Source organism: Halichoeres trimaculatus, unplaced genomic scaffold (genome assembly GCF_033239565.1).
Source record: "Halichoeres trimaculatus isolate MK-OKI-2021-1 unplaced genomic scaffold, fHalTri1.1 fHalTri1_scaffold_5, whole genome shotgun sequence".
NCBI lineage: Eukaryota > Metazoa > Chordata > Actinopteri > Labriformes > Labridae > Halichoeres > Halichoeres trimaculatus.
The window spans coordinates 21,143,164-21,163,573 of NW_027437183.1; the positions used below are offsets into that span (position 1 = coordinate 21,143,164).

The window sequence follows — 20,410 nt, forward strand, 5'->3', positions numbered from 1 at the left end:
AGAGCCTCGTGTTTGGTGAAAGTAGTGAAGTGGTTATCTGTGAGTGATAGGAATATTGCTTTCTCTACACATGTAAGACCCTTGAATATGTGACATAAGTGCTGTCCTACTTCTCATGTCAAGGTTTCAGCCCATACACCCATCCTGAACAGCCACTGACAAGACAGGAACCAGGTGTACAGCCAAGGGGGTAGACTTGTGATGGAGCTAGAGTTAGTGCTGGGCAGTAAACCGAAAAATAATCGAAAGTGACATTTAGAGCTTCTGACCAACGTAAAACTGCTGTGTCGATTAATTTGATTTTCCTCCCTTGTTATTCTCTCCTTACAAATACACTGTAGCAACTCTAAACAACAAAGGAGTCGCTGAGAGGCTGAGGTTGGGCCTAGTAATGTATCAGACTTGCTAAATCAAAAAAATACCTTAAATCCAAAAAATAATGTATTTTACTTTTTACTAATGAAAATAATGATAAACTGATGACAAACTAAAGATATACATATATAGTAGGGCTGAACGATTTTAAGAAAAGATTGAATTGCGATTTTAGATTGTATAATACTTGACACAACAGATCCTGAGTCAGTCAGGAGCACTGCAAAAAAATTGCTGCTTTGGCAATCTCAAAATTGCATTGTCTAAAATTGTGATTTCGATCTGAAAACGATAAATTGTTCAGCCCTAATATATATATATATATATATATATATATATATATATAAGAAGTAGCCACGTGACACTGTTTGATGCAGTCCGCTACACTCAGTACCTTTACAAGCAGCTTAAGAAATCACACTATGAACGTAGTCAGCATGAGATCTGACTATTAAAATGCATGTAAACAGCTTAGTCAGACTGAGAACAGACTGAGCATAGCTTGATGGACACATGTAGATAATGTAACTGCTATCAGCTGTGGTTGGATCCGGCAGTTCTCAGAACAGGATCATCATGGAGGAAAACTCACACACCGAGCTGACAGCACATCCCGAGCAGCTTTTACCCAAAAGCAATTTGTTGTCTGTTGTTTGGACACACTTTGGCAGCAATAAGGATGACATCACCTAAAAGTAGTGAAGTACCTTTATCTTATGGTGAAAGTTATTTTCAACATTAACACCCCAGTATAAGGATGATTTATTTTGCTTGCGAGAAATATGTGTTTTTTATCTTCTCCTTAAGTAACCTTAACCCATTTTCATTCTCACAGATGTATGTTTGTTTTAGTAAGTAACCCTTAGTAGTTTATCCGTGCTTGGTCAATTCAGCGACTTGTCTCAATATTACACAAATACTTAGAGAATAAACTGAGCTAGGAGTGGAATAATTGCACATCAACCAAAATTGAGGTAGAAGGTTCAATTAATTGTCAGTTTGATTTTTGCCGTAATCACCAGCCCTAGCTTGAGTTGTCCCTCTTGTACAAGAGTCCATCTCTGAAATGGACCCAAGTGCAAACCAGGAATCAGCAAGCAGGTTTAACTGAGTAACTCCACTTCTTTTAGCAGCAGTAAATTCAGCTACACTGTTAATAACAGATGCTGAAAAGGACTCAAGGACGTCAAATAGCCGACAACTAGATGAGACAAAGTGCTATGTTCCTCCTTTGTCAGCACAGTAGCATCCTGAAAAGTAGAACAGCCTCCACATCAAACACTCTCAATTGGTAATCTTTCAGGTCTGAACTTTCTGTATCGAAAATTCAACAAAATTCTCAAGGTAAAGAACAATATAATGGTCAATTGTAGTCTAAGTGCAAAGGGAGGAAGGGTTTTGTCAGTATTCAAAAGGAGTAATTTAATCTCATGAAGCTTCCAACTAAACAATAGGCAGCTACTTCCCAGAAAGCCCGGTGCTGCTCATGCACAGGTGACTCAGGTGAAGCTCACAAGGCAAAAGAGGAACAGCTCAATCTGAAAACAGCAAAGGCTTGATTTCAAATTACAGTCTGTGAGCCAGAGGAACAAAACAGGCTGGTTATAAGGTGCGTTGCTGAAGACAAGTTTCCCCTATCAGCTGTTCAAAGTCTGTTGCTTTCAGAGAGCCTTTTACTTAAACACAGTAAGAGGAGAGACAGGGTGCTTCAAAGAAGAAAGAAGACAACAATTACTTTGCCAAAATGATGAATCCCAGGATATGTCTGTAAAATACCATGAGACCTTCACAAGATCTTCCCAGAACTTGCTGGAATGATGAGGTCATCACTTAAAGGTATGGTCTGCAGGATTTTCCAAAAGAAATAAAATGTAAACTTTTACAGGAATAATCCACCATCATCAACAATCTCCTACAGGGCTCTATACATGTGTGTCAGTGTCAGCGTCTGCCTCAACCCCCTGCCTGTATGTTGATGTTTTGGTTGCATTGGGATGCTTCTGGGTGGAAAGCAAGCGCGGTGACATCAACCAATCACAGCACACCCAGTTTGCAAGGGACTCTGGAAACTAATCAGAGTGGCTACCATAGTGGACGCAGCAAAGAAAAAGAAAATCACAACCAAAGTGAAACGAAACACCAAACAGATAAAGCTTTTTCCTGAACAAGGGTGAAGCTTGGCTCCACTTTCAATCGCTTTCGGGCACTTGGAGAGCAGTACAGGAGAAAGAGCAATGCGAGTTGGCTTTCTGCTAACCAGGTGTGTGTCAAATACCCGCGATCAGCTTGCGCTAACATGACAAGTCAGGTGCACAGCTCTCAAGTCTCTCCTATCTTCAAATGCGATGCTGCAAGTGGTTGTTAGGCTAAGGAGTGTGTGTATTCACGTAGCTTAGGTCAGAGGAAGTGGGTGTGTGCTGCTGCTAGCACTGAGCCAAGGTGGAGGAGCCCACTTATGTTGTGTTTACTAACAGGTTACGAATCCTGCAGACCCCACCCTAAAGGATCTCCTAACTGATTCATGGCACATGGGAGTGGCAGGCTTTAAACATCAAGGTCAACCCATAGCTCTGACCCTTACAGACCTTGAGAAGGCTGGCCAATCAGAGTAAAAGAGGATTTTGGAGGGAGAGTCTTGAAGAGATGGTAGCTAAAACATAGCATTTTGGACAGAGGCTGAAATAAGGGCTTTTCAAACACCAGTGGAAGCAAAAAAAAGCTACTACAGGTGCACCAGGGGGACAAAAAAAGCACAGTGCACTATCTTTTAGTAACTTCCTCAACACTGCCAGTAGGTGACAAAGACAGTTCACTGGACCTATAGCATCTCAAATTGGCCCTGACTGGTTTCAAACAGCTTAGCTTTTTATAATGATGAACAACAATGTCCTGCTAGCAGAATGTGATGTGAACAAGTAAATAATAAAATGCATTAATTTTATTCAGTCTCACAAGTTTGTAAAAAAAATAGATTTTTTAAGGATCCAAACTGTTCAAGCAGATCTAGAAACATCACCTTGATTAAACCACTTCTTCTTCTCATTGTTGAGACTAGACACCTGAATTACCCACAATGCAACTCAACTGTCTCAAGTAGAGTCTGAGATTTTCTGCTTCATTGTCGTGTCGCAGTTTATGTGACCTCCAGCAGTGAGCTGGGGTTTCAATAACAAAACAGGTCACCTCCCAAGATTTGTTTTTCATTTTGTAACTTGTCATGTGTCTGCACTGTCTACCATCGTGACATAAAGCATCTTTTATCAGAAGAATAAGTCTTTGTCAAAGTAAATTTTTGTCTTGGGAGTTATTTGCTCATGCTAGCATTTACATCACACTCAGAGATATTGTGCTGATGTGTAGGAATGCCATAGGTGTGATTAATGTGATTCTTATAGAAAAAGAAGAAGCAGTAAATCAATCTAATGAGGAAGCACACATTTGTCACCTGCTGGTTTTCAAAGCTCAGATGTGTCTCTGGAGGAGCTCCTCTCTTCAGGATGTAAAAATTAAGAAGCTGTCTTAATAACATGGCACCACAAATTCACCATTAAAGATTGTGATATCTTAATCCCCATATTACCCACATGTTCTTGTTAGCTTGCAAGCTATTACCGATATCATCAGAGACCTGGTGATCTCGTCTTTCATCCCCACTGGAAGTTGCCTGTGTTTGGGCACATCCTGGGTAGATAATCGGATTAAAAATGTAAGACCTTGTACAGGGTCTGATGGCATTTTAGAGGATTTAGTACAGTGTGGGTGACTCCTGCCCTGTTTCTGAGGCGAATGGCAGCAGAACAGCGCAGTCAACACCACCACACAGGGAAACAGTTTTGAACGCCATACTGGGATCCAAAGGGATTAACACAGAACATTCCTCAACATCAGCTGCTAAAACAAGGTCATATATAATCAAGAGAAAGAGAGTGCGCATGCTGCAGAGAGCTACCAACACTCAAATTCGTTGGTTGAAAGTGTTTTTTAGTCAACAGAGCACACAGTACACTCTTTAAAACCCAAGATAAAGTCGCTGAAAGATCCAGGTCACAGCACAAAGCTGAGGTATTTCAGTCCTGGGCTCTGATTCACTAACACACCAGAGAGACTACACACTGGGCGTTTTCACTATCACAACATGCAGGCTGTTCTTCAGGTGTAGCACATCTGCTGCCCACCAGGAAACACTGTCTGAAGCTTTAAACACAGATCCAGTGATCCGGTGAGTCAGAAGAGTAAACCAATGACTGGCCAACCTGTGCTGACAATCAAGTCAAACAATAAAGTAATTACACTTGAGCTGAGAGGAATTTATAACTGAGGCAGCTGGTTGTGCAGATTTGCCCTGAGGGTGTGGATGACTACCTGATAGCAGGAACATGCATGTTTGGTGGTTTGAAGGCCTACAAACACACATTTAGCACAAATGGGACCGGACCACACCTAGCTACACAAATACAGTCTTGTCTGCAAAAAGTTTTAGTTTTTCACAGTAACTCAGAGCTTTACAGCTCCACATGTCAGATACAGTAAAACCTCAATATAAAAGTAGCCCAATTTAACGTCTATGCAAATGCTGTTCCCTTATTTGACATGCATACAGTACAGTCACAGCAGTGGCTCCCATGTGGGGCCCTACAGGAGTCCTTAAGGGGGGGCTTAAAGGGACTTCCAATTTTTTGAAGTCCTTCTTAACTTCAACGAGTCAGCTCCGTAAGTTTTAATACAAGAATGACTGGTATGCTCATTAAACTCTTGGCACTTTCCCATTTTTCCTAAACACCCCATATGGACAGTTATAGAAGTTCAGTTCTTACTACGAGCAAATACCTGCTGTCTGTGACAACGAGGAGAGTAAATATGGAGTTTTCTGAGCTAAAAAAAATGTCTGTGAAACCCACATGAGCTAATTATACCCGACGTGTTCCAACAACAACAACAAAGTAACCACCAAAACTTGTGTTTCCCAACTCCACAGTCCCCTCTCCCTTGAAGTTTGTGGAGTTGGTGGAAGTTTACTCGGCGAGTAAAAGACGCACGCAGAAACGATTTGAGGACTTACCGACTCCGTACTTCTCTTTTTTAGTGGGAATCCAGCGAGTCATAGTGAGGGAAGACGCAGAGTCGGCGGAATAAATAAATAACTATGTACAATTTCTGAGCGAGGACGGGCGGTGCACTCCTGCTCGTCCTGGAGTCTACAGTTCCGCCATCATGACTTGTGAGCGCAGAGGGAGGGGAGGAGGGCACGCACAGCGGGGCAGGGAGAGGACAGAGCAGGGTAGGCGTGAACCGCGAGCCTCCTAAACTGAAGTCTGTCCCACAATAACAACCAGAATATCCTCATTACCACACAGACACTTATTCCAACAAGGCTTTGGTTTCAGGAACCTTGTCATTGGAGCTTTCCCTCCTACTCATCATTCAGTCGATAGCTGTTACAATTCCTCATAAATCTTCAAATGAACCAGAATTGAATTCTGGGAAAATTATAATGAGACTGAACTACCCCTCATTTACTTTCAAGGACTCCTCACGGTGTTGGCACTTCACTTTCAGAACAACTGGCACACCATTTGACAATCTTGTGAGTTATAAATCACTTATGCGTCATACATAAATTATCACCTGGTTATTGTTTTTAATTTAATATGAGATTGAGTTTTAAACTCCCGGCTGCTGCCTCATTTAGAGCCTCTGTGTTCTGAGTGAGCATGAATGGACCACACTGGGGACATAATCATATCACATTATGCTATATTTGGATTGGCTGTGCAGGCTGTTCAATTGAAGCAACATAATTAAATGTTGACAAAAGATTGTGTAGGTATGGCCTTAACAACTGGGTTCAATTTCCATTAATGAGGCTGCTGACTCAATTTAAATGTCATTTTAACATGGCCAACATATAACGAATGTTGTTCAACAGCCTCCTTCCTCTCCCTGTAAAGTCATTTACAGCTGCTGGTGGAGATCTGGTAGCCCACTTAGCCTTTTGTTTGCCCACCCCAGTGTGTGTGTGTGTGTGTGTGTGTGTGTGTGTGTGTGTGTGTGTGTGTGTGTGTGTGTGTGTGTGTGTGTGTGTGTGTGTGTGTGTGTGTGTGTGTGTCCATGTTGGTATGTGAGCGTTTTCTGTTGCCTTTAACCGGCCAAATGGTGCTGTCAATAATGCTCAGCCTTTCATTGCTTTTGTTGTTCTCTTTGACAGGGTGATGTCCATTTATTTTCCATCCTTTGTGATGCTGCTGCTTTAAAAGCAGCTTGTGGCGAATGAGACACAAACAGAACACAAATACGTCTGATTGAAAGCTTTTGTCAAATCTTAGTCTTTTATGAAGAAAAAAACAACTGAATATCTGTAAAATAGCAGTGAGAGGCTCTTTACTGGTTAAAACTATAATCAAGGGTAGTGAGATTCCAGTAATTATGCCTTTAATGATAGCAGCTCTAAACAGTTGCTCTTTTGACATGAAAGAGAAGTCACACAGGCGCAAACATACAGGGACTGTTCTCTGTCTTTTAGTCCCTGTGGTGCATTTTCCCTTTGTGTGAGTCTAAAAACATCTCGCAGTTTGAATATTCAAACATATTGGCTTAGCTCACCCTGAAAAATGGGCTATGAGGGATGCATTTTGCAACTATATGTTGAATTTCCAAGGTTATGGTTTAAGCTGTTACACATGAACATCGTGACCTATTTTTTGGCTGAGCTGCAGGTGCCTGCCGAGTGTTTGATTCTGGAGTTAAAAAAAAGAGCCTTGAAGGTGCTCTCGCTCTTTTCACCCTGATTTTCTGGAGGCCTTTAGCAAACAATCTCACACCTCTCATCTAATGTGAAGAGTTGCTTTGGGTTATCAGAAGTTAAAAACAATCAAATCTGCAAAAAGGAATACAATATTGCCATCACCTGACAGCTTTGTGCTATTGCATACAGAAGATGGTCTGAAAACCTCTTGTGCCATATGTTGTGTGACTGTGTATTTTAATCAGCAGCTTTTGTCTGTTTAATTTTTTCCCTTACTTTTTTTTTCTTTTAAAGAAATATGATGCTGGTGTTCTGGGGTTGTGCATGCGTGCATGTCTGGCATTCGTGTCTGTGACATCCTGACAAGCACAGCTGAACTCTGGAGTTCATTTAGAGTTGAATGCTCCGTAAGGAATCAGAGCAGACAGGCAAAATCTTCGCAGGAGATCTTCACTCCACTCATCCTCTAATTTGGATCAGATTGGTTTATGTCTCAGATAAACCTTCCGTTTAGGCTCCCTCAGTAGATAGTGATAGTGGTTCAAAAAGAAAGAGAATCTATCATCTGGCTGTGCAGAATTGTGCAGTAAATGGGAACAGGTGTACTCTGGAAACTGAGCCAAAAAGCTGAACATAAAGACTGATTGCTTTCATGTTTTGCATATAGTCAAGGACAGGTTCTGCAGAAAGTGGGCTGCAGTTTTTTCACATCAAAAGCTACAGTTTTTGTTCAGAAGTGAGGCTTTTCTGTCTGTTTACCCTGCCTAAAGGCTTTTAAGTGTGTCCCTACGCTGTGAACAAACATTTTGCATGAATAAGAAAAAGGAATAATATGTATGTTTCCTATCAGGCATCCCTTCCTACACTCTGGGGGATACGATTATTTGTCTGTGAGCACACATGCCTGAGTGCATGTGCCTGTGTTTGTTTTATTGTTATGGGAGGCAAAGAGATGAAGCGTCCATATGAATGCAGTGTGCCATTTAAATAAAGCTTGACCTGACTTGACTCCACTTACTCAGCAGCTGACATTACTAAACTCACTGAACTGTGATTTCTATGATGTCAGGGACTACAATGCTTCAGAGGATTTCTGAGTGGTAGAGCTCTGAAAAACTGGTCGTAGCCCCCACTGAGGTGTTCAATTCCTGGGACAAAAGAGACAAAAGGCCCTAATGGATTTATGGGGCTATTGCCAGCACGGCATGACGCCCGAGGCAAATTAGGCCCCAGATTCCACCTGGTTGTCTGGCAGCAAAATCAGGTAATAGCCTGGTCCTGCTCCGCTGTGCAGATTAGTCTGTGCACAAATCCTGTTGACGTGTTTGCCTTTGCGGCACACTTTTTGTTGCAGGTGGATCCAAACTTTTTGACTTGTACAAAATGCCATTTCACAGATTTGTCTCCTTAGCACTTCGTGCTTGACGCACATGAGGTCCTTCATGTGCGTCACCATGGTTACTGATGCAAGCTGTCAATATTTATCTGTTCTAATATTTGCACCTACATCGTTCTCGTATATCCGCTCTGTTTGTGAGATTGCATTCAGAGTTGGAAGGGTACAAGCTGGTTGGATGAACTGTTATTTTTCACAGGATGGTTTCACCTGCAGCCCTGGATGAACTCATACATGACAGCAGGGAATATGCAGTGTTCATGCATGTGATCACAGACTCAGTCTTCTGCTGGTAAGTATGGGCTTGCACATTCATATCCACAAGTCCAACAACTCATTTCTAGGTTGTGATGCATGAGGACGAATGTGCCCTGAGGCTCCCCCATTTGTCTCCATCTGACTCAGTGAAGCATCCTTTGTGCCCCTGTAGTGGGTACATAAGGCCATCTGAATACTGTAGCAAAGTATGCCACCAGAGAGGCCAGGGTCTATTTTTAGAGCAAAAATGACACACATTTTAACAAAACTGTCTCTTTCTGTGGTCTTCTGAGCCAATTCCACAGAGCCTTTTAATTAGCCATTCTCTGGGATCAGTAGAGGGAGCCACAACTCTTATCTGAGGCTTTCTTTTCTTTGTGGAGACAAAGCGTTGCTGTGTGACCGCTCAAAAAGGCAGACTGCAACGTGACCACCCTCACTGTCTGGACAGTGGCCTCAGCCGTCTGGGAAAAGTGAGCACGCCCAAGAAGGATGGAAAAATCATGATCGGGGTGAGTGTCTGCATCAATGTGAGAGCAAAATATCAAAGAGACTGGAGCATTTAAACCTTTGGAATGGTTATAAATAAATGAGTGTAAGTATGTTTTTGAATGAAGGTGAGTGCTTCTGAAAACTAAAAACAGATCTTGACCTCAGACTCAATAAAAGCCCCTGAGAGGAGTTTTCAGCTGGTGGGAACAAAAATTGATCTTAATACTGAAGAAATTACGATCATCAGTATAAAGACTGACAATTTTCAGTTATTTTCAAGGTCAAAGTCACTGGCAGGAGTTTATAAGCATTTTTTGTAGTTTCCATAGTAAATATTTCTGATAAGTACCAACATTTTAATGTTAGTTTATAACTGTGATTTTTATTTTTTTTTGTTTGAACACAATCCTTCAGCTTGTGAGGACAAAATTAGCAATAAGAACAGCTTTGTCCAGAGGAGGCGCCAAAATCAACACATGCTGAAAGTTCCCCACTAGAGCTTTAAGTTGTGGAAGTCACTGTTAAGAAGGCCTGAGAACAATGGTTCAAACTATTGTTCAGAAGTGTCCTGTACCCTCATAAAATGTAATGTGCAATATTTTAAAAAGGGAAGCCGATACTCTTTTATTTAAAAAAAAAAAAAAAAAGAAGACAATATTAGTTGCCCCGGGATCAAGCCCTTAAGACAGCCTGCTGTTAAAGGTACAGAGTGTGCAAATGGGGCTATTCAGTGATATTTGTCAGTCTGGATTGAATCAGTACATTGCTCACCTGTCAGGTTCCAGAAATGATAATGGTCTTTGAGGACAAGAAGCTCTAGCAATGCATGATAAATGATCCTCCATTTGTCAAAAATTCACTGATGTGCACATCTAAAACAGTGACACATTTCTTCCTCTTCTGAACAGTGCGTTTTTGACAGACACTTACTAAATACAAAAACATGTGTGTGACCAGTTTGTTTGTTGTGGTCCACAACGGAAACGTGGAGGTGAACGATCATGGCCCCAGTGAAAGGGGACTTGTGCCTGTAAATGGGCTCATTCTAAGTGAACAAAACCAAAACAATGTTGATATCTAATTCAAAGAAGGTCTTCTTTTTCTGCCTGGTTTATTCTACTTAACGCTGTTTATACTGCACAATGCAACATAATTTATTATTGTTTAGTTTTTGGAAGGTGCAGAAGTTTGTGTGAAAGCTACCCATACTGAGATGATCATCTTAAATGTGGGCGTCGAACACAGAAACTTCTTCCCTGAAAGCACTCATACCTATTTCAGACTAAACAAACCTGTAAAACCAAAATGTACTTTGTTTCATCTTTTTACAGGAAACTTGCTGCTGGCTATGTCTCCTGCTGCCCCTTCAGCTCTTTGTTTTTCATCAAAGGATGAGGAGTCTGGGAGATCTCCGTGGGCTTCAGTGATGGGCCTCTCTCCCTCTGACATGCTGTTTGCCCACATGAGGTAGAGGGAGTTGTAAGATTTATATACTGGTCTTTTCAGAGCCCGAATATGACAGATGAAACAGAGGATGAAACTCAATATGTGGAAGATGAACTGTGATGGAAAAAATCATACCACTTTGCTTTGAAATGCTACGTTTACAGAGTCTCACCCTGACCTGAGACACACAGGCACTTACACTTAACTCACATATAGAGTCTTTAAAGTATAGGTGACACCAAAGCACTTAAAGGAAGGTCTATAAATAAAGTGGGTGTTCTGTATCTTTTGTGGGGGCTCTCTTGCTCCTCCAGCTATCTGTTTGCAGCATGTTTGTTTACTGAAATGCAGCCAGTAGTGCAGTATTCATGTACTTTTAATCAATACCCAAACATTAACATTATTACTATCTCTTCAAGGGCTGAAAGGTGTGTATGAGTGAAGCCAAATTCATTGCAAAGTAGAATTTCTAATGATTAAATGGAGTGCTTCTTTGGACCGGCTCTGAGAGCAGCAGAAGGAGGATAATGCAGCCTGGGGCTAGGTGAACTGAGGACAAGGAGGACGGCAAAGAAGAGAGGATGAAGATTACATACAGTTTTAGGGCATCGCTTTGACACATAAAAGATCAACGGGAACATCCACCACATTCCCGAAAAGTGAAGTTAAGTGCATGTGATAGGAAGATGCAATATTTCAAAGCATACTTTGGATGCCTCAAACAGACACTCCCACTTCCCATCCATTCCTGTGTTGTCTAAACGTACGTTTGAAGAGAGGATGAGAGCGTGTGTGCATGTGTGTGTGTGTGTTTGTGGGGGTTCATCTGTGTGATTGCATCTCTGCAGATGCTTAAAGGAAGCCCCTGGTCTCTCAACCTCTTGCTTACTGAAAAAAAGCAGTCTGTCCTCTGTCAAGGTTTATTGCAGTGAGATATTTCTCCTCTATCTCTCTCCTCAATAAAATAATGAAATTGTTCTCCCCCCTCTCCCTGGCTCCTCCTGGCTCTTCCTTTCTTCTTGCCATCCTGCGTGAGTTGACACTTGGCCAGATTCTTTGGTGCAGTAGACTAGCTGAGTCATAAAGGTTTCAGCTCGCCTTGATTTATGGACAGTGATGTGGATGAGGGTGAGGCAGCAGGAAAAACACCGGTGTCAGCTCACTGATCACACAGAGACTGTGTGGGACGACCTGCTGACTGGAGATAAAGACAAAAACGTCACTTTAACTCATTTCTCATAGACTTTGGTTTTGGAGGAAATCTAATAAAGTTACAGATAGATTTGTTGAAAAATGTCAAGTGTAACAACGCCGGATTGTGATTTGCTCGTTGTGTAGGTTGTTTTTCTCACTTCAAACTTTAGCCTTGTATCTTTTGCCAAAAACATCTCAGACTTGCTGACTTTGCTGCAGCTGCCTCTTATAGAACATTGTGGACTGGCTTATCATAATGATAGAGGAGGCTCTTTGTGCTGCCATCTTTGTATTTTTTCCATTAGCCTTTGTAAACTTTGTGACAAAGGAGCATTTCAGGGACATACTTTATTTTGTAAACACAGACTTACAGGGAAACATGCTTTCTCTTGTGTTGCTTCTGTTGTTGCCACATTTTTTAGTTAAAATCAAACATTTCCATGCATTTTTTCTTTCCTGTTGATTGATTTGAAAGAACCCTTGCAAAATAAGTTTTCATTTACTGTATTTTGTGCAGATTCTTTTAATCACTGTCTATTTTTGTTCCAGCCCCTTGCTTGTTAAACCACTGTAGGCGTCATTTTTTGTATGAAGGGTGCTACATAAATAAAATTAAGTTGAGCTGAGTATTTTTTTTTAATTAATCCTGTGTGAAAAAGGATCCCTGGGCTAAATAGCAGGTTATAGAATCAATCCCTGGCTGCAGCAGAGACCCGGCAGATACATGGAGTATGAATTTGCTGCTAATGAATTTATTCCCCCTGATTGTTACTCGATGTGACAAGACAAAATGAGAAGCCCAAGGCGAGCTCTGGGTTTGAGAAAGCTTCAAGGCTTTATTGGAGTTCAATGCAGCACATCACGGCACTTAAAGCACTCAGTGAAGTCTTCAGTAAGGCATTTCAATCTGGTTATTACACGTACAGACAGTTTATAGGCATGTTTTGGTGAAAGTAAAGCACACAGGTGATTGCAAAAATAAATAAATAAATAAAAATAAGCAGAATCTCTACACAGCTCATCCTGCCGCCAGTCAGCTTTTGTATTAGTTTCATTTCTTTGCTGGTTCAGTGTGCGTACATGCTGTGAGTCACTCAGGTTGAACATACAGAGAATTTGTTGCGTTGTCTTCTGATTTCAGAGATTTTCATTTGGTTTGGATGACAGAAACATCTCTGTTCACACAGAGCACCAGAGAAGACGTCTTAAGCTACAAAGCCTGCAGGTATTATCTGAAAGCACTCGTGTTTAAACTTTTTTATCTGTTGTTTTTCCTTTTGGCTCTTCAGCCTCCTCCTCCTCTTGTTTTTTAGATTCCTCTTCCTCCTCCTTCTCACCATCTTCTCCCTCTTCCTGTTCAGCTTCACCCTCTTCTTTTTCTGGGCTTTCGTCTCCTCCTTCCTCTTCATCTGCTTTTTCTTCATCCTCAGCTTCACCCTCCGCTTCTTCAGAAAGCACATGATAAAGAGGAAAAATAGAAATGTTTTAGTGACACATATGTGCAAGTCAATTAAACATAATGAGCCCACTTACCTCCTCCATCTGCTTCCTGCTCTTCTTCCTCTCCCTCCTCTGCGTCTTCTTTTTCCTCTCCTTCCTCTTCCTCTTCCTTCTCCTCCCCTTCCTCTGCTTCTTCTTTCTCCTCCTCCCCCTCTTTTTCTTCCACTTCCTCTTCCTCACCCTCTTCTGCCTTCTCCTCCTCTTCCTCCTCTTCTTCCTTTACTTCTCCTTCCTCCTCCTCCTCCCCCTCCTCCTCCTCCTCCTTATCTGCCTCATCCACCTGCTCCTCTTCCTCCCCCTCCTCCTCCTCTTCTTCAGGAGCACTGGCCTCGGCCTGCTGTGCCTGACTCGCAGTTATTGTCTCGTCTGTTGGGAGTGATGAAGTGTACAAGCGGGAGCTCAGCAGGTAAGGAGGTGCAGAGCTCAGCGCGGACTGCAGGGAGAACTGACTCCTTCCGTATGATGGAGCAGCGTACATGGTCTGGGAGTAAACGCTGACAGATCCTGGGGCTGCAACATTCAAACGGTTCTCCTCTCCTTCAAGGAGCTTCCTAAAGAAAATAGACGCATAGAAAGATGAGATGTCAACTTAGTTTTCTTTTAAATCACAGCATAGAGAAACCATAACTCACCTGTAAGCTGCAATTTCAATATCCAAGGCCATCTTTACATTCAGGAGGTCCTGATAATCTTTCAAGTAGCGAGCCATGTCATTCTTGTTTGCCCTCAATTCATCATCCAGCTGACTGATTGTATCCTGCAGAGAAATGAGAAAGTGTTTGACACACTGTTGGCTGAGTGAAAAATGCAGCTCAGCTTATCTTTTTGCCACCATCTCATACTCAGTAAGTGACATCTTAATTGCAAATCACTATCACTTTAATCTCCCAGGAGAGGCAGTGATATTTGCAGCCCTGTCTCTGAATGCAGTGTTTGCCTCTTGCTTACCTGCAGTGCAGAGATCTCCCTGCTCTGTTTCTCTTCCACTTCCTGGAGTTGGTTTTCCAGAGCTTGATTCATCTCTTGGCAGGCATCAATCTCCAGCGTCCGGGTTTTAAGCAGCCGGCGGTATTCTCCTGCCTCATCCTTGGCGGTTTTTGCGCTCTCTGTGTTACGAGCGGCTCCCACTGTCATCACATTCATCTTGCTGCTGAACCATTCTTCAGCTGATTGAAGATTTTGTTGAGCCAGCTTCTCATACTGGGATCTGATATCACGAAGGGCGGCAGAGAGGTCCGGTTTGGCCACCTCCATCTCCACTGACACCTGTGCGCTGTACTGAATTTGGGCCTGCAGCTCTGCTATCTCACTCTCACAGAGACGCTTCAGGAAGGCCAGCTCATCCAGCAGGGTCCCGACTCTTTTCTCGAGCTCAGCCTGGCCAAGAGCAGCCTCGTCTGCTGCCTTCCTGGCATCCATGAGCCTGCCCCCTGCGTCTTCTCTGCCCAGCACCTCATCCTCATAGCGCTTCTGCAGGTTCCTCAGCACATGCTCCATCTCATCCCTGTGGTCTTGGGCTGCTTGCTTCTCATGGTGGGCCTCCTCCACAGCAGCACGGAGCTGGCGGATCTCGTGCTCATACAGACCCCTGAGGTTGGAGGGCTCTGTCTGTCTCTGCCTGAGCAGCAGGAGCTCAGTCTCCAACAACTTATTCTGCTGTTCAAGCTCATGGACTTTCTCAATGAAGTTTACGAAGCGGTCATTCAGGTCCTGCAGCTCCGCCTTCTCCTGGGTCCTTATGGCTTTGAACTCAGAGCTAACCTGGGCTGCTTGGTCAAGGCGGAGCTCGGCTGCAGCTGCAGACACTGGAGCAGAAAGCACAGAGGAGTAGCTGGAGACAGCTCTGGTGTGTGTTGGATAACTTCTACGAGAAGATGCATAGGAAGTTATCGGGGCGGAGTGGCTGATGTAGGCAGGCCTAGATCCTAGTCCTCCACCAGATCCATATCCAGAACTGCGCACAACTACTCTCCTCTTGTAAGTGGATGGAAAGTAAGGATCAAAGCCGGAAGAAGCCATGACTTAGGAGACGGGATGTTCGATAACAAGAAATGTAGCTGGGTTGACTGCACTGAGTATCTGCATTACCCCAGCTTTTATAGGCCCAGTAATGACTGTGACGTAAGCTTTTTTTTCAGCATGCTGACAGAAGGAATTGATAATAGTGCCAGGCAGCCACTCTCAGCCAACGGAGAGAGATGGGATGGGGTGGGGAAGGGTGTGGGGGGGCTGAGGAGGCGGGGATAAGTGCAGGAGCAACTGAGGACTGCAACAGACAGGGTCACTGAGGACATGGAGCGGATACTGTTACTTCAAATATCTGCAGGAGTTGTTACATCCTGAAGCCACAGATCCTGACAAAGACATAATGTATCTGTCGTGTAACTGCACAAACTGCCTGATGTAAGCAAGAGGGAGAAAACACTCCTTTTGTAGTTGGTTAAGCAGCTTTGCAACATTTTGCATCATCTGCCTATTGTGTTAAAAGAATAATAATGACTTATCATTGTTAAATGTCAGAATAAGCCAGTGTAAAGCAAATCAACTGAAGATCAAACTCACTTGGAGTCTCTGGTTTAAAAAATAAACATTTTAAAGAGAAAATTATGAAATAAAAGTTTGCCCTCTAGTGGATATCTTTTTAAATGGCCTTTGAAGATGCAGATCATAAATGTATAAAACAGACCTAAATTAAATATTTATGTGGAGCTTTCACCACATTTTCCTTTTTTGGCATACACAAACTGCATATTTTATAGAACTCAATAGCTTTGAGACTGTTATTTGGCTTTGCCCAACAATCAAATTGATCAGTTGCATCATTAAAAGTTGAAAAATTACATTGGCTGACTTTATCAGTGGGAATGTTTCATTTTTCTAAAGAAGGCCAGCATAGGTTAGGTCTGCAGAAAACATGTTGGACTGTGTAGGCGCACTCAGAGGGAGGGACAGTCTCCACCCTAGTGTCCTCATGTCTGAAAAATACAGGTCACTTATGTTCCCTCTATGATGCCTCACAAGGGTAAGCAAAGGTTGTGAGATCAGTAAAATACTGCAGAGAGTCAGTATTTCTATTTAAGCTTGTTCAATTAAATATGTTATTTGATTTCATTTAACAACTCAGCTTTACAATGACCATGTGGCTTTACAACAATATGAGGCAGTAATAAGAAAAACTATTATTATCATTGTTGTTTATTATTTATTTGTATTTCCTTGTTTTCCTTTTATATAACTACATTTACACCAGAAGTGGTTGCATGAATATTCACTAAATTGAAGGACTACCAACTGTCAAGGTTGTCCACCTTTTTTTGCCAACCAGCCTTTATTTTTGACAGGTTACATCTGAGCCTGTTGTGATATTGTTGTCTGACCTCAAAATGAATAAATGGTGAAAAGAGAGGGGTTCAGATATTAGTCTTTAAAATGCTGACATAGGCAGGTCCGGTGCAGGGGTGGTGTTATATGTGGAAGATAGATTTTTTTTCTTTACATATTTAAAAACTGTGGTAAAATTTTGTCAATTTATGCTTGTTTTTTATTGTTAGATGCCCTGCCTTTATGGGCTAAGTGTGTCAATCTTTTAGCCTGCTGGAAAAAGAAAACTAAAAAAAAACATCCAGCCCCATGTTATACTGGTAGGATTATAGAATGGTTTTGGGAAAGACAGTGATTTTTTTTTCTTTTAGTTAACAGTGGTTAATGTTTCTGCTCTTGCCTATAATAAATGAAAATCTGAGGCAGTGCAGCCCGCTGGTGCATTAGAGCATTAGGCCTACTCCTTGGCCATAGACCAATTGCAGATAGGGCTGATTGATGCAGCACTAAAATGTTATAAAATGTAATCAAATATAAAGGTGGTCAAAAAGAAACCAAATCTGCTTTAAAAACATGCACAGCGACAGTTTTAAATCTATATCTACAGTAAAAGTTATCTACTAACTTTGGATTTAAGGCCCACCCAAAACTAAAATCCTGGCTGTGTTCCTGCCTTATTGGCCCATGACCGTTGACTGTATAATAAATGGCCATAGACTGTAGACAGGTGGTATCTTTTTGAGAGGCCCTGCATCAGATAGCCAGAGTATGCTGCTTAATTTTAGAAACATTATGAAATACGTATCACAATGACTACGAACAGTGAACTCTTTATTTTTAACAGCGGTTTACATTTGCGAATCAGTTATACATATACTTAGCTAATCACGACACTTTTTATGGCATGCTGTAATTGTACTATCGATGTAAATTTCGGTGCAGTAGGGTTTGCACCATAGACTGTAAAAAAAATATATACAGTCTATGGTTTGCATGGGTTTGTGACGGCAATGTAGCATCAACATGTAACACAGCATGTGATTGGTCTTACAAAAACACCCACCGCAAATCAACCAATGAGCAATGACTTTATTAATTGGCGGGTAGCAAATGTCATCCAGTGACGCAAACGCTCACAACGTTAACAACAACAAAGGAGGATGAATTAATGAAGTTTCAAACTTGCCTCTTATCCGTGTCCAGTCATAACCGGTGCGGTTACCGGAGTGTCATGAAGCACTGTAGAAACACCAAGGTGGTCCGTACAGGTAAAAGGAAAATAAACGGTAAGTCGTTTGCCTTTTTAACAGCTCTTCACCCGGTGTAACACTCAACCGCCACTGAACGCTGTTACAATGTGTTCGGCTAGCGGCAGCTAGCTAGCTAGCTGAGGCAACAAAAATAAATGCAAGCTAGGTAGCTGTAGTTTCCAGACCCACACAGAGATTTATGCAGCACCTGCTGCAAAGGTGTCTTGTCTTATTCCCCAGTGAAGCTGTTCACTTACCCGGACAAACTGAGCGCAGAGCTAAGCTAAGTGTGGAGAAGCATTTTAGTGGGGTTAGCTTGTCTGTCCTCGCGACTAATGATTGTGATAAAGGTGTACCTGACAACACCCAACTGCTCTGCACGTTTCTCTCTAATGGATTTCACTAAAATATAGAACAATTAAAGTTAGCTTACCCACCTGGTAATAGTGTAGCACGCTAAATGTCAAGACTTTGTCATGAAATACTATCTGTTTAGTGATGGTCATCCAACATTGCTTTCACTGTGTTTTTGCCGTGCTGTTCCTGTGATCCTTTTAACTGTTTGACTGTTTGTGTGGTCACTGCTTACTTCTGTAGATCCAGTCAAAAGCTTCAAAGTGTGAAGGTAGAAGCTCTGCTCACATAACAAAATGGTAAGGATTTTTTTTTTCCATTTGCTACACCTTGTTGTTTAGCAGAATTCTCTGACCTTTCTATTCCCTCCTTCAGAGTATCATGGTTGCTTGCTCCAATAGTGTGTCTCCCCTCTCTGTGCTCCTCCTAACAGATTCGCATAGCTGCACTAAATGCTGCTTCGACAGCCACAGACGAGTCTCTAGATCCCCTGAGAACCAACAAGAGTCGGTCGAAAGAGGCTCAGGTTTGGACTATGTGTGGATGAATCAGCAAAATATGGCCTGTCTGTTTCCAGATATTTTCCTCTGCAGATCTAAACAAGTGAGCTGATTTCTGTTTGATGACTGTCCACAGGAAGCTGAGGCATTTGCATTGTACCACAAAGCTTTAGATCTGCAAAAACATGACAAGTTTGAGGAGTCTGCCAAGGCCTATCATGAACTTCTCAAAACCCCTCTGCTCAAAGAGGTAAAGTATTAACAAGTACTTTTCTGTCTCAGCTGTCAATAGTTGTCAACATGGCTGATCAGAGCATTCAGAACACTGCGTAGCTGATATATCTACATAATCACAGCAATAAATATACTTTTTACAAGAGATGAGTGTTTCAAATCTGTACAAATCTTGTGGCTGTAGACAGTCTCTTCTATAATCTACACTGGAGATGATCTGTGTGCAACAGTAGATGTTTGATAGCCAATTTGATTTATCCTCGGATGTTTTAGGCTTTGCCTTCGGATGATCAGGGAGTGGGTCTCAAACATCCCGGACTGATGTTGAAATATTCTACTTTCAAAAACTTGGCCAGTATGTCAGCATCACGGGATGATCTGGAGACTGCTATGGAGTTTTATCTAGAGGTAAAACTATAAACTAGTGCCTATTTTTTTCCTCTCTTGGCGTACTTCTTTTAGCTTTTTTTATTTGACATGCTCAACAACTATGACACACTAAAAGTTTGCTCTGTTGTCCTTCAGGCAGTTATGTTGGATTCCACTGATGTAAACATGTGGTACAAAATTGGTCAGGTGGCCGTGCGACTGGTTCGTATCCCACTGGCTCGACATGCATTTGAAGAGGGCTTGAACTGTAACCCGGACCACTGGCCCTGCCTGGACAATCTCATAACCATTCTCTACACACTCAGTGACTATACCTGTATGTAATGCATTCTCATCAGCCCTGTGCTTTATATTTCCTCTCACCACGTGTGCAGCTCAGGTTTGGAAGGGTCATTAACAGGTATCTGAATACATTATTCCAGGCTGTTTGTATTATATCGCCAAAGCCCTGGAGAAGGATCACTGTTACACTAAAGGTCTGGTGTTAAAAGAGAAAATCTTCAAGGAGCAGCCTTGTCTGAAGAGGGACACGATGCAGATGTTCACTAAATGGTGAAGCTGCTTCTATTTTTATACTTCCATCTGTTCAAAATGTGCCCCAGCTGCAGTTCTATGCTCGTACATCGCTGACCACCCTCTGTGCTCTTCTCAATTGCAGTGACATGTCCATTCACTATGTGGACGTGGAGAAAGAGGAATGGGACTCTGTTGTGGAGGAGGCAATGGATATACGAAGGCGCAGACAGGCTCTCTCTCAATGTGAACCAAAGCCTGACCTGGTCCTGACTCAACCTATCTCCAGCCTCACGTGAGCTCCACACTTCTGAGTTTCTAGGTGTTCTTATCTTTGAAAGATGTACTGAGAGTGAGATATTACTTCAAAAATAAGATGAATGAGATTAAAATGCAGGGACAAGATTCATAAAGACTTTCAAATTCTCTAACCTACAATTTTGTG

At 42.2% G+C, this 20,410-nt stretch overlaps 3 protein-coding genes across 9 annotated transcripts in view; 1 reads left to right on the forward strand and 2 right to left on the reverse strand.

Moving 5' to 3' along the window:
• The window catches only part of dock5 (dedicator of cytokinesis 5), a 44,205-nt gene extending 38,561 nt beyond the window's left edge, over positions 1 to 5,644 (reverse strand). For all 3 annotated transcript variants that reach the window (XM_074669926.1, XM_074669925.1, XM_074669924.1), the window contains exon 1: positions 5,435 to 5,644. In XM_074669926.1, coding sequence (XP_074526027.1) covers positions 5,435 to 5,477 — 43 coding nt within the window. In that variant the 5' untranslated portion in view covers positions 5,478 to 5,644. The remainder of the gene's footprint in view (positions 1 to 5,434) is intronic.
• A 7,014-nt stretch (positions 5,645 to 12,658) lies between these two features.
• On the reverse strand, positions 12,659 to 15,484 carry neflb (neurofilament light chain b). The gene is made up of 4 exons (XM_074669438.1): positions 14,352 to 15,484; positions 14,036 to 14,160; positions 13,437 to 13,954; positions 12,659 to 13,348 (listed from the first exon to the last, which is right to left on the reverse strand). Exons 1-4 carry the CDS (start codon positions 15,420 to 15,422, stop codon positions 13,152 to 13,154), a joined length of 1,911 nt encoding a protein of 636 aa, XP_074525539.1. The 5' UTR covers positions 15,423 to 15,484; the 3' UTR covers positions 12,659 to 13,151.
• Positions 15,485 to 17,836: 2,352 nt separating this feature from the next.
• cabin1 (calcineurin binding protein 1) overlaps positions 17,837 to 20,410 on the forward strand; it is a 43,018-nt gene continuing 40,444 nt past the window's right edge. For 4 of the 5 annotated variants that reach the window (XM_074669577.1, XM_074669579.1, XM_074669580.1 and 1 more), the window contains exons 1-8: positions 17,838 to 18,010; positions 18,572 to 18,627; positions 18,762 to 18,854; positions 18,965 to 19,078; positions 19,336 to 19,470; positions 19,588 to 19,768; positions 19,875 to 20,004; positions 20,111 to 20,260. In XM_074669577.1, the coding sequence (XP_074525678.1) occupies positions 18,625 to 18,627; positions 18,762 to 18,854; positions 18,965 to 19,078; positions 19,336 to 19,470; positions 19,588 to 19,768; positions 19,875 to 20,004; positions 20,111 to 20,260 (806 nt within the window). In that variant the 5' untranslated portion in view covers positions 17,838 to 18,010; positions 18,572 to 18,624. Of the gene's footprint in view, positions 18,011 to 18,571; positions 18,628 to 18,761; positions 18,855 to 18,964; positions 19,079 to 19,335; positions 19,471 to 19,587; positions 19,769 to 19,874; positions 20,005 to 20,110; positions 20,261 to 20,410 lie in introns of all 5 variants that reach the window. The other variant, XM_074669578.1, reaches the window with a different exon arrangement.

Excerpts from the sequence above, each read along its gene's own strand:
- neflb (XM_074669438.1), bottom strand. The coding sequence starts at position 15,422 with ATGGCTTCTTCCGGCTTTGATCCTTACTTTCCATCCACTTACAAGAGG. Across the intron at positions 14,161-14,351 it reads GGGAGATCTCTGCACTGCAG|GATACAATCAGTCAGCTGGA; the intron begins GTAAGCAAGAGG and ends ATTTCTCTGCAG. Across the intron at positions 13,349-13,436 it reads GCAGGAAGCAGATGGAGGAG|AAGCGGAGGGTGAAGCTGAG; the intron begins GTAAGTGGGCTC and ends TGCTTTCTGAAG.